The sequence below is a fragment of the Sporobolomyces salmoneus genome (assembly GCF_050403485.1).
Source record: "Sporobolomyces salmoneus JCM6883 DNA, S_salmoneus_JCM6883_v1_ctg66, whole genome shotgun sequence".
Lineage (NCBI taxonomy): Eukaryota > Fungi > Basidiomycota > Microbotryomycetes > Sporidiobolales > Sporidiobolaceae > Sporobolomyces > Sporobolomyces salmoneus.
Genome location: NW_027481097.1, coordinates 48,552 through 63,438, shown reverse-complemented (window position 1 = coordinate 63,438; position 14,887 = coordinate 48,552). Strand labels below are relative to the sequence as shown.

Genomic DNA, 14,887 nt, shown 5'->3' with positions numbered 1-14,887 from the left:
ATCGACGAGCTGGGAACGAATGGTGCGAATTCGAAGCTAGCTGCTAGCTCGCTGAACAGAGGGACGGAAACTCTCACTCGAATGCGAAGAAACACAGACGAAGGAACGGAAGGTAGGGGCAAAAACCTCATTGCAGAGAAACGAAGAAAGAGGAAAAAGAAAAGATGACGACGACGAAAGGAAAGAAAGCTTCAGGGTTAAAAAGTGATGAGACCTCATCGGTGGGAATGTCAGTCCCCACCTACAGATGAAGAAATTCATAAAGTTGTTGTTGTCAAGGGTTTTTCGTCATGAGCTTTCTTTCCTTTCCTTTTCGTCGACGTTTTCCCTTTCTCCTTTTGACTTCCTTTCGACGACGAGGGAGACTGAGATGGAGGAGGGAAAGACGTCTCTATGTGTATAGACGTTCCCTCCTCGATCCAATCCCCCATAGTGGACGAAAGGAGAGAGGAGAGAGATGGAAAAGGAGACGTCCGAGAGTAAGCCCCATTCCGTTACTCAACCAAAGGTTGAGCGGTCGCATAACTCTGGTGTAGAAATGACGAACTGGTTGTCCGACCGGCTGCAAAAGAATAGTGGAAGTATCCACTCTATCCCCCTCCTCGAAAAACTCCTTCCCTCGAAAAACTCTTTCCGAACCCTCTTCTTCCGCTTTCCCTCGTCCACCTCGTCAAAAAGTCAAGCTCGTATCTTCGCTCTAGGACTTTGTACGAGTATAGAACGAGACAGAAAGAGAATAAGAAAGAAGGGAGAGAGATTCCGAGCGTTGAAGGAGCCAAAGAGAGAGAGGAAGAGTGAAAACCAATTCTTCGAGCACTCAGTCGAACGTTTACTCCTTCCCTCGAGATCCTGATCGACGTTGACGATGAAGTCAACGAAACGATCGAAGTGGATCCCGTTTCCTCACCCGAGTCCTCCTACTCCCGAAACTCGACCATCAAACTCCATCGACTCTGTCCCGACGACCCGTTTTCCTCCTCGCCCCTTTCCCTTCTGACTCCTCGACTCGATTGAAGCGTCTCCCGGTTTCATCGGATGAAGGATGACCGCTTTCCAGAGGGAGACAGAGTGCGAGAAGTTGAGGAGAAAGAGTTTGGGATACGAGGGAAAAAAGAGAGTCGAAGGGAGAAGAAATCGAGGAGTGAGATGGGAATTCGAGAGTGATCGCTAGACAAGGGTTGCAAACGGGGCGGGAAAAAGACTGTAGTAGTTGTCCGGGGACTGTAAGACGAGAGAGAGTGTGAGTTGAGAGCGAGGGAGAGCGTTTCGAAGAATAGTTTGCGCACCTTTTCCCACAGCTGAAATGGAAGGGAGAGATCACGAGGATCCTCTGTGTGGTGATGCTGCGATAAGTAGCGACCCTTCGAACGTCTCCATTCGTCTGACAAATCGAAAGTCGAAAAGGAAAGTGAAGAGAGAGGAAGAGATTTAAACGCGCGAATCTCCCTCTCATCTCATTCTCCCACCAAAGATCCTCCAAATGGCTAAAGTTTCATACCCTCACTACGCCTGGGCCGGTAAGTCCTACCTCTCTACTGATCAACTAACTCGTAGCTGATGGACCCCCGAGTGTTTCGTAGTCGGCCACGGACTCGTGTTACTCGGAACTCTTCACACTTTCCTCGGTTTCGTCACCTTGTCATTCCGTTCGAAATCGTATTACCTAGCCTACGCCGGTGCAATCTTATCATGGGGTATTGTCGTCGTAAGCCTCTCCCTCTCTCTTCTCCTCCTTCTTCTAGCCTTGTGAATCAGAAGGAGGGAAAGTCGCTGACGTCGCCCAACTTATCTATCTCCTCTCTGCTCTCTTTCTGGTTTGTTCGATTTACTCGTTCCATTCGTGTCGAATGGAAATAGTATAAATCCCTAGGAGTACCTCAACCGAATCGAGCGTACGTTCAGAGAGCGCTTTTGGATGAAAACGTTCAATACCTGTTACTCGCTCTTTACTGGTTCTTAACCGTTGAGTCTACTCTCTCTTATCTCACGCTCACGAGAAAGTTCTACTGACGCGTGAATGGAGGTGTCGATTCAATAGAAACCTATCGCAGTGACACTTTTACCTTTCGCAACTTTCTCCCTTTTCCATACTCGTGAGCCTTCCCTTTCCTCTCTACTTGCCGTCTCTTACTGACTCCCTCGTTCCTCCTTGAGCAGTCACGTTCCTGCGCACTTCAGTCCTCCCGAAAGTTCCTACAGCACCCTCGAAATCCTCTTCTTCCTCCTCTTCTTCTTCTTCTTCCGCCGCGGCTGCTCAACAACAACCAACAAGTGCTGGAGCTCGATTATCGAAAGGGATTCAAACGTGGGTTAAAGCGAATTACGAAACGGCAATGTTGTTTGTTGCGTACATTGAAGTCGGATTAGTGTTTGGGAGGATTTTGTTAGGCGCTATCACTTTTCAAAACTCGTTAGTCTCCTCCCTCTCCTCCTTTCTCTCTACTACTCAAACTGTACTAGGGACTGATGAAGTAAGGCGAGAGAATTAATAGACTCTTGACTCCGTTAATCTTTGGACATTTCCTAAGGTTGAGGTATTACCTCTCCCCGCCAACTCGAACCGCGTTCGGGTGGTTGAACGGAAGAGTTGAACATCATATCGTCAAGAATAACTCTGTACCCGCTGTAGCGAAGAAAGGGGTAGTTATGATTAGGGAACTCGTTAGTCTCTTCTCTCCTCTGTTCTTTTCTTCCGGTTTGAGTGGGAGAGTCGAGCTGAATGATGATGGGGGTGGTGTGAGCATAGATTATTCGTTATTCCGAATCGATCATTCAGGTACAACAACCTGGAGCAGCAGCGGGAGGAGGAGCAGGAAATGCGGCTCAACAAAGAAGGGCTCAGTGAACGAGAGATTAATTTGAAAGACTCGGGGGAAAATCAAGTTATGATGATCGAGGAGAGGAGAGGAGAAGAAGTACATTATTTTACGAGCTAGTGAAAGAGTACGAGAGATTCTGGATGAAGGAGAAACAGACAGTCAACCGCACGAGGCGAATGTAAACTACTCCCCATAATTTTCTCGTTTTTCATCGTATCGAGGCCCGTCAGAGAGCGCCGCTCGGGGCTCACATTCGTTACGAAGGACGGTGAAACAATGCGGTGCAGTGCAAGAGAAGAAGCTTGATCAATAAGGTTTATACGAACGACCCTCTCTTCCAGCTCCCGATCCTCCGCCTCTTCCTCCTCCTCTCCCTCTCGATCCGCCACCTCTCGACGACGATCCGCCCCTCGACGACGTTCCGCCTCTCGACGAGAACCCACCTCTACCTCCTCGGAACCCTCCTCCTCCTCCTCCGCGTCCACCACGACCTCCTTCACGCATTCTATCAACTCGAGCTTTATCTTCTTCGAATCGAGTTTTGAGCGCCGCGAGACCTTTTTTCAAACGTACACAATCAGCTATCGAGTCTGTGTGTGATTGAGAGAGAGAGACATGAAAACGTACTTTTTCTCCTCGAATCAGCTTGATTAAACCTATAAAACCCATCCCCAACAATTTTCCTAATTCCCTGATCATTCCCTCCTTCCTCCCCTTCTCCCTCTGTCGTCGTTGTCTTTCCTCTCTTCTTTCTCGCAACCTTGACAGTAACTCCTCCGTACCCTTCCACAGTAGGTTCGACTCCAGTCGGTAACAAACTTTTCCCATGTTTTCCACCTCCAGTAACGAGGGTCCATTCCCCGTCTTGTACTTCATCAGGGTTATGACTTTTATCGAATCGTTTCTTTTGTTCCTCTGCGTGTCTAGCCAATGCCGCTGCGGCTGAACCAGGTAAAGGTCCAACGTCCACGGTAGCTTTCTTCCCTCGTTTCTTCTTCTTCGAAAGAGCGGATTGAGCTGCTGCTTGTTGTTCTCGTTCGGCGATCAAGACGTCGGCCGAGTACGAAGAGGGAGCGGAAGCGAGTTTGCGAGAATCGTAGGATTGCATCCAGGTATCGACGTGGGCGATCACGAGGGAACGATGAGGTCGAGACAAGGAATGGAGTTGGGATGAGATCGAGAGGTAGGAAGGTTGGGATGCGATTGTGAGCGACGTAGAAGATGGGTATGAAGGTGGTGGGAGGGTGGGAGGGGAGGAGAATGAGACGATTGCAGAGGAAGAGGAAGAAGGAGTTGAAGGAGTTGAATTCGGGGAGAATAGAGGGGAGATTGTAATGCCTTGAATCGGGATCGCGTGTTGAGCTGCCGTGAGTTCTTTAGTGAGTAACGAGAGTGGTCCATGAGGTCCATTGTTCATCTGATTCGAGGTCGGTAAGAGTTGAATAGATTTGATCTTGTCCGATTCCCATACTTTGTTTAACGTTTGCTTCAATCCTTTCTCGCTCATTCCTAACGGAATACCAGTAACGAATACTTTGTGCTGTCCCTCTTCCTCCCCTGTCTCGACAGCTTCATCTTCCTCTTCTTCTTGGTTTTGTTGGTGAAGTCGAGTGAAGAGAAAGTTCTTGCCTTGGTTGAATGGTAGGGCGTAGAATCCGGATCGGAGTGGTATTGCTCGAGCGTTCTCCGGCTGGGTGGGTAGTTTAGGCATAGCTGATGATCGAGGAGTGAAGAGTAGAGATCAAAAAGGTTCAGAATCTCTCGCGAATCATTTCGTGGAGATCAACTCGTTGCAGTGTATCTGAACCTAGTAAGACAAGAAGAGAACCGAAATATACAACGACAAAAAAAAAGGAAAGATGAAAATCGAAAAATAACTTGCTTGTTCAAACTCGCAACTCGCCCATAGCTTTTTCTAGTTCGTCCTGTTCCTTCCCTATACCCTTCTTCCCGACATTTGATTCACGAGCGAGGTCCTCCTTGACTCGTTTCCATCTTTCTGCGACGAGTTTCAATACTTCGCTCTGAGGGATTTCCGGTCTCTCCTTCCTCACGACTGGAGATTGAGTCTGTTCGCAATCGAAGGTTCCACTTTCAGTCCGTGGCTGCAGACTCGGCGACGGTAGAGAAAACCCAAACTACGTACAGCGACGAATTCCAACCAACCATTCTTCTTCTTCGGCTTAACGGGAGTTTCAATCATCTCGCCTCTTTCGTTCTCTTCCATCACGACCGTGGGAGCGATACGTTTTTCGTTCCCGTCTCTATCGATCCTGACGAGTTTTGAACCGCAGGGACAACCGTGAGTCGAGACGTTGATCGAATTGGAATGTCTACCGAATCTATTCATTCATTCGAAAGTCGCAAAGGGCAAGGCCGGTCAGCCCTTGGTTCACCTTCGAGGCGAGGCGAGGCGAGGCAGGGGGAAGGATGAGGGGATATGAGATGAGATGATAGCTTACATCTTTCCGCAGGTGACAGAGCTGCAGCGCCAGCGAAATTTGTACACGATCGAGTAAGAATGAGTCGTCGTGATTTCCAGATCTGGGAAAACTTTCATAATCCTATTCGCCCTGTACAGTCCTTCTCCTTTCAGTCAACTATGATCGTCTTCTCTTCGCTGTGCGAGAGACAGGGTGACTCTCGAGAGAGAGAGAAGAGAGACGTACCAAAGTTTGAAAGCTCCTCCATGAGGTGGTTTCACTTCCCCCGACAAGACCCATGCGGCGATATGACACAGTTCGTGGGCGAGAGTGTTTCGGAGTTTGAGTTCGGTATCGATCACTTTTGTTGATAACTCGATCGTACATTCGTGTCGAACGACGATTGTTGTACTTCCAGCTTTTGAGGGTGAAGTCGACTTGACTCTGCTCGAACAGGTCTAGAGAGTCAGTATGAGATCCCCTCAAGAACAAGAGAGTAGGAAAGAAGGATGAGCTTCTTACTTTTTCCATCGAGCCCTTCCAGCAGTATTCCTCAATCTCGCATTCCAAACCACCTCCAAACCTTCCGGTAAACCCATTCCATTGTACTCACCTTCCTGATCCAAACATTTCAGGCCTCGATGATCTTCAGACCATTTCTTGCGGAAAACTTGTCGGTCGATCTGACGGATTAGGGAGAGTGGTAGTTGGGTACGATCAGTTGCGCTGAGAGGTCGAGTAGAGGAGGAGGTCGTCGTTGGAGCGGGTTTCGGTTTGGACTTGGTAGTGCTTGGAGTACGAGGAACTTTTGAAGGAGACGAGCTTCGACTCTTGCCAATGTTCGGTGTTTTTGAAGAAGCTGAGGTTTGAAGTGTGGATAGAGAGCTTCGTGAGACTGGAGGAGGTAGGATATCGTCTTCTTCGCTACTGCTACTCCCGGTTAGATCGATCTCTCGGTTCGCTTCTTTGTCATTCGAGCTTGAATGTTTCCGAGGGCTCTTCGACGTCGTTCTCGAGAGGTTCGGCTTGTTTGACGGTACGTTCTTCGTTGGAGAGGCTGAAGGAGTTCGAAAGAGTTCTCGGTTCGAGGTAGATTGAGTGCCGAGGGTCGAAGGTTTTCGGTTGAAAGGAGACGGAGAAGCTGAAGCGGAGAACTTGGTGGGTCGTTTCTTGGGTGTAGGATCACTACAACCATCAGGCGACAGATCATTAGGGCTCAATTGAACGAAACAAGGACGAGCGCAACTCACTAGATCAAAACTCCGTCGTTCTCCCATACGTCGTCCATTCCCCTGTAGCCGAATCCACCTCCCCCTCCACCTGATCCATCACTTTGTCTTGAAGACCCGTTCATTCGGATCTGAGGTTCGAGAACAGGTAAGATCGATTCCGGGAGTTCTTCTTCGTCGTCCGTCTCGACCACGACTATCTCTTCCTCCGCGCCCTGTCCGAATCTCGCCGCAGGAGCGAGAACGGGGTCTGGTACGTTGTGAGACTTCTTAGGTGATGACCTCTCCGTTTGGCTGTTCTCATCGTCGTCGTCCGAGGAAGAGCTTTCTGAAATGACGGAAATCGTGATCCTTCTGGCAGAACGCTGAGTAGGTCGAGGTGTCTTCTGTTCAGTGCGAGGAACTCGAGGTGTGTTTGTTGAGCTTAACGGGTTGGAGAGCAGGGAGGGCTGGGTCCACGACTTTGGACGAGATGAATTCGGTTTAGGCGTGGCGTAACTGTGTACGGAGAGATGGGGCGAGATTGAGCTCGGCTTGAGCGCGGGAACGTATTCTCATGTAGACAGAGGAGAGAGCTTACGCCGTGAGATTGAGAGAATTGAAACTTTCTGCGAGTACGTCCTTAGCTTCCGTCGTTTCCACTACTTGCGTTTGGGCTGTTCTTCGTCTCGGCACGTCTTCCTCGTCGTCTGAGTCGAGTAGGTAAGAAGTCGAAAGCCTGGTACGCCTCCTGGACGTTTTAGACGTGCGAGATTTTACCCTGACGAATTGACGAGCAGTTGCGATTCAGCTCTATCATCCGACGGGAGGGTGACAGGGCGTGAACTTACCTCAGATCATCCTCACTGTCACTGATCACCGTTCCCTCTCCCCGAACAAGCCCATCGTTCCTCATTCCTCCTTGCAAATTGTTGAAATCGTTTCCTTCTCTTCTTCCTCCCAGCAGGTATCGCCCATGAGCTCCTCCTTCTCCTTCCGAATCGGAGATGATATTTGCACTTGATACGCTGCGAACCGCCAAAGTCGAGACTTGGACAGAGGTGAGAGAAGGGGGAGAAGGGGGAAACAGTTCGTTTGCGAGGTCGAGATGTCTCTGCTTGTCCTCGTCGACGGGTTCAGTCGATGTGACTGGCTCTACAGGTTGTTCTAGAGGTGCTTGAGGAGTAGTTGAGCGCGAACGAGGAGTCTGGGAAATTACGGATGAAGTTGAGCGAACATTGGTTTCCCTGCTGAGTCGAGGGCTGGATCTCCGTTCGACTTGACGTGGTTCTTCCTCCCTATCTGACTTCTTTGATACTGTTGATGAGCTTGATCGTGCGGCGGATTTCGAGGTTGATGAAGAGTGTTTGTTGATTGACCGCTTCGCTGGAGTCCGTAGCAGCGTATTGAGGAAGACGGATGGATGGGGTAGATCCGAGTCGGAATCTGAACTGTTCGACATGTCGCGCGCGTCGACAGATTAAACCTATTGAGGAGGAAGAAACAGTCGAACTCGCTCGCGATGAATTTCTCCCTTTTCTTTCCTCCTCTCTTCACTCGATACAATCGACAATCGACCCGGGACGTTCAAGAGAAGCGCACGAGGTCTCGTCGCGTAACGCCGTCTCCCATCTGCTCGACTATCCTTCCCCTGCTTCCTCCCGATTTCTTCCCTCCCTTCCGCGGCTTCTCTCTCTCTCTCTCCAATGCCTTCCGTCTCCTCCCCACCCCTCGTTCCTCTCACAGACGACGAGCTCCTCGACCGCTCCCCTTTCCTCACGAAACTCTCTCGACGTCGTCTCGCCCCGATCCGACTCTCGCAATTGCTCTCGTCGGCTCGTTCGACGAAACCTCCGAAAGAACCGGAAGCGTGGGAATGTTGTGGGAGTAGTTGTAAGCCTTGTGTGAGGGAATTGTGGAGGGAGGAGAGAAAGGTTTGGGAGGAATGTCATCCGGAGGGAGAGGGAGAGGAAATCGAATCGGAATCAGAAGAGGAAGAGGAGCAAAAGCCAGAGAAGCCAGAGAAGGGAGGTCCACAATTGGAGATCGGAATCGAAAGTCAAGTCGAGTCGCTGGAGCTTGTCGACGGGGAGCCGAAAGCGGAGGAGAAGGGAGAGGAAGAGGGAAAATGAAGCGAGCTCAATCCGACTCTCAAAGCCTACTGAGCTCAGGGGAAGCTGGACAGAACCGAAGTCTGGGCTCCGCCACTGCCCTCGTCTGGATGTCAACGCTGTATAGCCGGAGAGGGGACAGGTCGACATGCGGAGCGAGTGAGTTCGTTTTTTTCCGTTCATTGAGCTTCTCGAAACGCTGCTTATTGACTCGAGTGTGCAGCGCCTGATCCTCAGAGGATTAAGAGACAGTCAATATATAGCGCAAAGCCTAGAGCTCCCCAGATGAAAGGATCTAAGGCTGGAGGAAACAACGAATAAGAGTTTCGGGACGATAGCAAAGTTGGTGTAGATGCCCGACTCGATGACAAAGGCTAGGAATCCCTTTGGAGGGCATCAATCCGAACCCGCGATATCGCCGTCAACAGATCCTCGTTTTCGCTTTGCAACTGCTTACGAAAAAGCCCATTCCTCATTCCTCATCGTCTTCCTTCCCTTTCCCCACTCCCGGTTCGAACAAGCTCAACACCCTCCACTGTGACTCTCCACCTTTATCCCACGCCCCCAACCCGGTCGATTTCCATTCAATCATGATTCCTTCTTTCGTCCATTCCGTCCAAATCCCCATCCCTTTCGTATCTCCTCCTCCTTTTCTCAGCGGTTCTCCATACACTTCGACGAGTTCTTTACCGGTTGTTGTTGGAGTGAGGGGGAAAGGAGTTGATTTGGAAGAAGAGGAAGAGGAAGGGGAAGGGAGGAGAATCGGATATCGAGGAAAAGGTTCGTATTCATTCGTAGAGGTTGATTTCTTGTCCTTTACGTCCTTGTTGTCACCGTCTTCTTGTTCCTCGTGGTTATAGACATCAATCCCGACGCAGTAGAGCTTGTCGCATTCGAGTTGGTTGATTGAAGTGAGACGATATTTCGGTTTGTAGCTCGATATTGTCGGTTCGAACGAGAGGGACAGGCCTAGAGAATGGTAAGAGAGGTAGACTATGTCTGGGTACGAAGCGATGGATGGATCTCGAGGGGAGGAAGAGGAGGGAGAGAGAGAGGAGAGGAGGGAGGAGATTTCCTTCGAGTTCGGTGCTAGGCCGAGAAGTGGTGTTAGATCTACTCCTTCTGATGCTGTACTCATTCCGCTGCTTCGCGTGTGAGTGGAAGAAGGAAAGCAAGCGATTCGCTCATCGTCCGTTTCATCTTCTTTCTCGTTCTATTCACTCATTCTGCAAAGATGCCGATGTTCAACACCTCGAATCCATTCAGCAGTAACGGAAGTAGTGGTAGCAGCTCCCAAGCATCTTCACGTCGAAGTTCCCCGAAGAAACAACAATCTCAACCTCCTCCCGAATCTCCAGCCACGCCTGCTCCTCCTCCTCCTGACCCTCGATTGGTCTCCCTCTCTCAACTCGACTCGGCGACGCAACGTCTCTTGAATCTACGCAAATCTTTCGTCCTTCCCTCTCGTTTAACCTTTCAACCCACTTCGACTCCAGAGTCTCCCAAGTTAGACTATGCGTCAAACAACAAACCTTTCCATGCGTACGAAGAAGCGTTGACGAAACTCTTGATCGAGTTGGACGGAATCGATAGTTGTGGAGGCGATATGGACATCAGGACGAGGAGGAAAAATTTAGTTGTCGAGATTGAGAGGGAGTTGGCGGGACTAGACGAGATCAAGAGGAGAGAGTACAGGCGTCAACACGAGTCTGCGGGTATGAGTAGGAGGGAGGAGCAAGGAGCGAGGACCGTCGACGAGAACAGACAACGTGAGCTCACTTTTCCGTCCGCAATTGCTGTCGTCTCTCGCATAGCAAGTACTGAACCTCCTCCGTTATTGCACGCATATTAGAACCACACGTCAGAGGTGGTCAGGGAATGGCGAACAACGGTTCACCTCTTCCTCCAGGAATCCCTCTTCCTCCGCGTGATTATCCTCAATCTCGCGCTCCCGGCTCTCATCCTCATCAAGCACCAAACAGATACCAACCGAATCAAGCGAGAGGATGTACGTCTATGCCTTCATGTTCCTCAGAATGCTGTTTCGCTGACTTTCTTGCGCTCTTCGCTCCTAAAAACCATAGCTCGCACTCCTTCACCCGCTCGCCGACCTCCACGTCACGCTACCCCTTCGCCTAATCGATCCCCTCATGCTCGAAGGCATGCCTCCCCAGCTCCTCGTCCAGCGAGTCCCGCACGCAACCCTTGGGTTCAAAACCTTTAAAACCAAGAATCTTTGCAGAAACCCCGACAAGGGTTTCCACTCCCTTTTCAATCTGTCCACTCAGTTCTAAGTTCTAGGTTCTCCCCTCGATTTACATAGTCCCTCGCATTCTCGTTCTCGTTCTTTTCCACGTCAACTTCGCATTTCGCACTCTCGTCTCTCGCAACTTTTTCGCAACCGATTTTCTAGTCTCTTGTTTTGCAATAACCTGAATCAGTATCTTCGTTCTACAGTATGCGTTCGACCTGATAGTCACTCGGGTTCTTTGAGGTACGATCAACAGCTCGAGGCCGAACGAGGCGTCTGCAGCTTTTCGAGATCTCGCAAGGCGAAAGAACGACTCGACAATTTTCTAACGACCAGCTGTCGTACCTGTCTCGCACATTGGCGTGTGTACAGTGGCGCTCCTTTGACGTCGTGAGATCTACGTGCGGAGTCGATGAATAGACCGTCGGCCCTCCTCGTCACCGAAAGCTCGAGCACTGTCTCTGACTTCGTTCTCGAATCTCGGCTCTTTCCGTTTCGTTGTTTTGCAAATCGACTGCGTACTGTACAGTTGCAACAGATCTACATACGAACCTAGAACCCACGAGTTTCTCGGGTCGGTTACGTAGTTTTTCTAAGTTTCGGCCTTCGTTCGCGCAGTGCTACTTTCTTTCTTCTCTCTCTCACTCACTCGACACGCGAACAAGCTCGGATGGGATTATTCAACCACAACAAGAAAAAGGACGTCATCGTCGGACCCTCGGGATACGCCTACACGAACGAAGAGGGAGAGGAAGATTCGGATCATCATCGACGAACGTCTTCAAACTCTTCGAACCCTCGAAGATCGGTTGACCAGACGAGGACTTCGACTGACTCGTCTTCTCGACAACACCGGGATGCTGGAATTGGTGCGGGAGCTGTAGCGGCTGGATCTACTGCAGCAGCGATTGGAGGAGGAGGAGGAGGAAGGAAGAGCCTCGAAACGAATAACGACGTCACGAGGGGAGAGGAGAAGGAGCGATTCACTTCCGGAGTTTTACCTCAATCTTCGACTACCCAAGCTAGCAACATCCCTCAACAATCCACGACGTCGCCCGTAGGAGTCGCGAGCACGAGAGGAATCGAGGAAACTCCGCGGGAAAGAATCGTCGAAACTGCGAAAGCACCTCACGCTCACCCTGGTCGTGAACGGGACTCGGTATTGAGTGAAGAAGATGCGAAGAACGCTCAACACGATCACAAGTATTTGAAACCCGTCGTCCGTGAGTCCTCGTCGCTCCCTTTTCCGCTTTCCAAAATCGAAAACTAATCTTTCTTCGCATTTCATCGCAGACGAACGAATCCACCGCCACCACGTCGAGGAGATCGAGACTCACAGAACCGTAGCACGACACGTTCACCATGTTCAGCATCACAGTGAGTTTTCCCGAGTGACCACGACCAAAGTTTGGCCCTAACGATTCGCGTTTGCTCTCTAGTTCAACCTATTCTCGACGAGCAACACACCGAGGAAGTTCATCTCTTCCGCGAGGTACCAGTCACGACCATCAAAGGTGAGCTGCTGTAACATACTTTCGAAATTTCGAGGAAACTGATTCGAATCGTCTTTCGCAGAAAACCACGCCATGTCGGAAGAAGACAGAGCTCTTTTCGATCGCCTCAACATCGGAGCCAGTACTACTACTATCATTCCTCACGACAAAGTCGTTGTCAACAAGGGAGAGACGATGAGGACTGAAACGATCATCCACCATGTACGAACCAGTTTTGCTTTATCTTGCCTCTTTGACGAAAGCTCACCGTGTCGTAATATGTAGGTCCACCACATTGTCCAACCTATCTTCCAGCGAGATCTCCACGAATAGTAAGCCTTTTCGTCCCTTCGTATCACGGCGCTCGGCTCACCTCGATTGCTCTTTTTTGTAGCTTCCGCCTCAACCCTCCCAACCCTTCCCATCCAACTCCCTACTCGACTAGTTACACCGGTCCGGGTGCTCTCGGTACTGCTTACTACCCCGAGACTTCGACTTCTTCCGCAGCCGTCCCGAACCCAGCTTCGATCGCAGTCCAGCACGGGGAGGCTTCTTCCGTCGGAGGTAGCATCCCTCACGGAGCCGGAGGTGTTCAAGTCAAAGAGGGACACAAGCTAGTCCCCATCGAAGGATCTCGCCGTGAGATGCACTATGTTAATCGAGAACCAGTTCAGACTGTCGCAACTGGGTCAGTTGAGCTTCCTCCCTCCCAAAGCGTGATATGTGCTGACTCATTTCGACTCCGTTGCTCGCTATAGCCGCACTGAAGTCTTCCCTACGCAACACGAGCACGCTGGATCGACCACTCTCCCCCAAACCTCGCGAGCTCCCTACCAAACCTCGTCCCCGACTTCGGTCGCGGGCAACGCAGGACCCACTTCCGCCGCAGGTCACACTGCTGACGCCGAACGTGACATGAGGAACCTTTCTCTCGGCGTCGCTCAATAAAGACGATTCCCTTTCGCAAAAACTAAGCTTTCTTCCTTGTACTTTTCGCAGCTTTTCAAACTCAGTATCTAATGTCTGTCTTTTCAGTTTCAACATACTCTATAACTTATCGTTGTTTCATCTTACATCCTGAGCAATAAACTCTTGTCTGTACGCCTAATATGCTCGCTCGATCCCGGAAGCGGAAAGAGAATTTGAGTTTGAAAGCATGCGGTCGCGACTCGCCAAGCGGAACGAGTTCGTTCAACGTTGAATGCGGCGACGAGGCGAACGTCTCAATTATTCAGCTGCCGCGAACTGAGCGCAAACGAACGGTTGCGATCAAAGACTCGGCGGAGAAGTTCGAAGTTTTCGCGAAATTGAACCTCTTTCCTCTTCTCTCCACTCGTCTCTCCTCGAATCGACCAATAGATTTCTGAGCGTCGCTTACAGCTCAATCGACCTATCAGATGCTCTTCCGACTCCTCTCCTCCATTGCAATCCTCGCTTTCGCCGCGACAACTTCCTCAAAGCTCTCAGTCTCAGCTGCTACGACAAGCGTTGGCAAGACAAAGATCATAGTCCCCCTATACTCCTGGGACGAGAACTGCTGGCCTGAATTACAAACTGCAGCGTGAGTCCCAAGTCGATTGTTTATTTCATTGATTTCCATCTCCGCCGAAGTGCTCGGAAGCTGTCACAAGGAGTACTGACTAACGGAGCGAATACTTTCATACACAGTAAAGCGAATCCGAACGTTTCGTGGATCATTATCATCAATCCAAACTCGGGTCCTATCGTGGACGCTCAAGATCCGTCACTATATTGTGTCCCCGTTCTCCGCTCGGTCCTTCCCTCCAGTTCGATCCTCATCGGCTACGTCAGAACAGGATACAACAGTCGCTCCCTCGGCGACATCCAAAAGGACGTAGAGACTTACTCCTCGTGGAAGAAAATTCAAGTCAAAGGCGGAAAGACGGTACCTCTCGACGGTATCTTCTTTGACGAGACTTCGGATACTACGACGAAGAGACTTCAGAGCTTCTCGACGATCGCAAAGACTGCATTCTCGAACAGACTCGTCAAGGTGAGCATTCTATCGAGTTTTCATTCTTCAGTTCTCGAGGTTACGCTGTTGAGCTCGCTGGTATCGCTGGACTGATGCCTTCTTCCCGCGTTCCAGATCGTCTCGAACCCTGGTACAGCTGTCGGTTCTGCTTACTTCTCGAATGCGAACTTTGTGGTAGACTACGAATCCGCCCACTCAGATTACAAGTCTGTTCTTCTCTCTTTCATTCCTTCCTCCCTTCTTTCGAGACTGATACCTTCGTATCAAAAACGACGACTTTCAGATTCTCCGACCTTCCGACTACATCGAGTCAGCTCAAACAATCGATTGTCATGATTCACGATTTCGATTCGGCAAAGTCATCCCTCACGACCGTGCTCAAGCCTTTGATCAACGCCAAGGTCGGAGCAGTATTCATCACGGATCTCAAGATTGCGCAAGAGGACGTCTACTCGAAGTTCGGTCCCAACTGGCAGGAGTTCGTTTCGACCGTCGCAAAGTTGAACGGTTGATGCATACGAGGAAGTCTTTGTCGGTATATTGTATAACTTATTACTCTCTCCTATGTATCGTCCGTCTCGTTGAA

The 14,887-nt window shown here is 50.3% G+C and overlaps 8 protein-coding genes across 8 annotated transcripts; 5 read left to right on the top strand and 3 right to left on the bottom strand.

The window, feature by feature from the left end:
- Positions 1-1,480: 1,480 nt before the first annotated feature.
- Positions 1,481-2,845, top strand: JCM6883_003058 (uncharacterized protein; the record flags this gene model as incomplete). Its single annotated transcript, XM_076634644.1, has 7 exons — positions 1,481-1,517; positions 1,581-1,705; positions 1,858-1,962; positions 2,039-2,093; positions 2,158-2,410; positions 2,493-2,661; positions 2,747-2,845. 7 exons carry the CDS (start codon positions 1,481-1,483, stop codon positions 2,843-2,845), a joined length of 843 nt encoding a protein of 280 aa, XP_076485392.1.
- Positions 2,846-3,125: 280 nt separating this feature from the next.
- JCM6883_003057 (uncharacterized protein) lies at positions 3,126-4,530 on the bottom strand (the record flags this gene model as incomplete). Its single annotated transcript, XM_076634643.1, has 2 exons — positions 3,126-3,376; positions 3,447-4,530. 2 exons carry the CDS (start codon positions 4,528-4,530, stop codon positions 3,126-3,128), a joined length of 1,335 nt encoding a protein of 444 aa, XP_076485391.1.
- Positions 4,531-4,705: 175 nt separating this feature from the next.
- Positions 4,706-7,912, bottom strand: JCM6883_003056 (uncharacterized protein; the record flags this gene model as incomplete). The annotated part of the gene is made up of 7 exons (XM_076634642.1): positions 4,706-4,888; positions 4,966-5,161; positions 5,282-5,392; positions 5,489-5,686; positions 5,765-6,427; positions 6,493-6,969; positions 7,302-7,912. The coding sequence occupies 7 exons, from the start codon at positions 7,910-7,912 to the stop codon at positions 4,706-4,708; spliced, it is 2,439 nt and encodes an 812-aa protein (XP_076485390.1).
- A 244-nt stretch (positions 7,913-8,156) lies between these two features.
- JCM6883_003055 (uncharacterized protein) lies at positions 8,157-8,582 on the top strand (the record flags this gene model as incomplete). The annotated part of the gene is made up of 1 exon (XM_076634641.1): positions 8,157-8,582. The coding sequence occupies one exon, from the start codon at positions 8,157-8,159 to the stop codon at positions 8,580-8,582; it is 426 nt and encodes a 141-aa protein (XP_076485389.1).
- Positions 8,583-9,033: 451 nt separating this feature from the next.
- On the bottom strand, positions 9,034-9,699 carry JCM6883_003054 (uncharacterized protein; the record flags this gene model as incomplete). Its single annotated transcript, XM_076634640.1, has 1 exon — positions 9,034-9,699. The coding sequence occupies one exon, from the start codon at positions 9,697-9,699 to the stop codon at positions 9,034-9,036; it is 666 nt and encodes a 221-aa protein (XP_076485388.1).
- Positions 9,700-9,795: 96 nt separating this feature from the next.
- On the top strand, positions 9,796-10,785 carry SNL1 (Snl1p; the record flags this gene model as incomplete). The annotated part of the gene is made up of 3 exons (XM_076634639.1): positions 9,796-10,330; positions 10,414-10,569; positions 10,646-10,785. 3 exons carry the CDS (start codon positions 9,796-9,798, stop codon positions 10,783-10,785), a joined length of 831 nt encoding a protein of 276 aa, XP_076485387.1.
- Positions 10,786-11,482: 697 nt separating this feature from the next.
- Positions 11,483-13,253, top strand: JCM6883_003052 (uncharacterized protein; the record flags this gene model as incomplete). The annotated part of the gene is made up of 7 exons (XM_076634638.1): positions 11,483-12,035; positions 12,106-12,189; positions 12,252-12,326; positions 12,388-12,527; positions 12,591-12,637; positions 12,700-12,993; positions 13,064-13,253. The coding sequence occupies 7 exons, from the start codon at positions 11,483-11,485 to the stop codon at positions 13,251-13,253; spliced, it is 1,383 nt and encodes a 460-aa protein (XP_076485386.1).
- Positions 13,254-13,702: 449 nt separating this feature from the next.
- Positions 13,703-14,813, top strand: JCM6883_003051 (spherulation-specific family 4 protein; the record flags this gene model as incomplete). The annotated part of the gene is made up of 4 exons (XM_076634637.1): positions 13,703-13,866; positions 13,974-14,319; positions 14,416-14,507; positions 14,585-14,813. The coding sequence occupies 4 exons, from the start codon at positions 13,703-13,705 to the stop codon at positions 14,811-14,813; spliced, it is 831 nt and encodes a 276-aa protein (XP_076485385.1).
- Between the last annotated feature and the right edge of the window lie 74 nt (positions 14,814-14,887).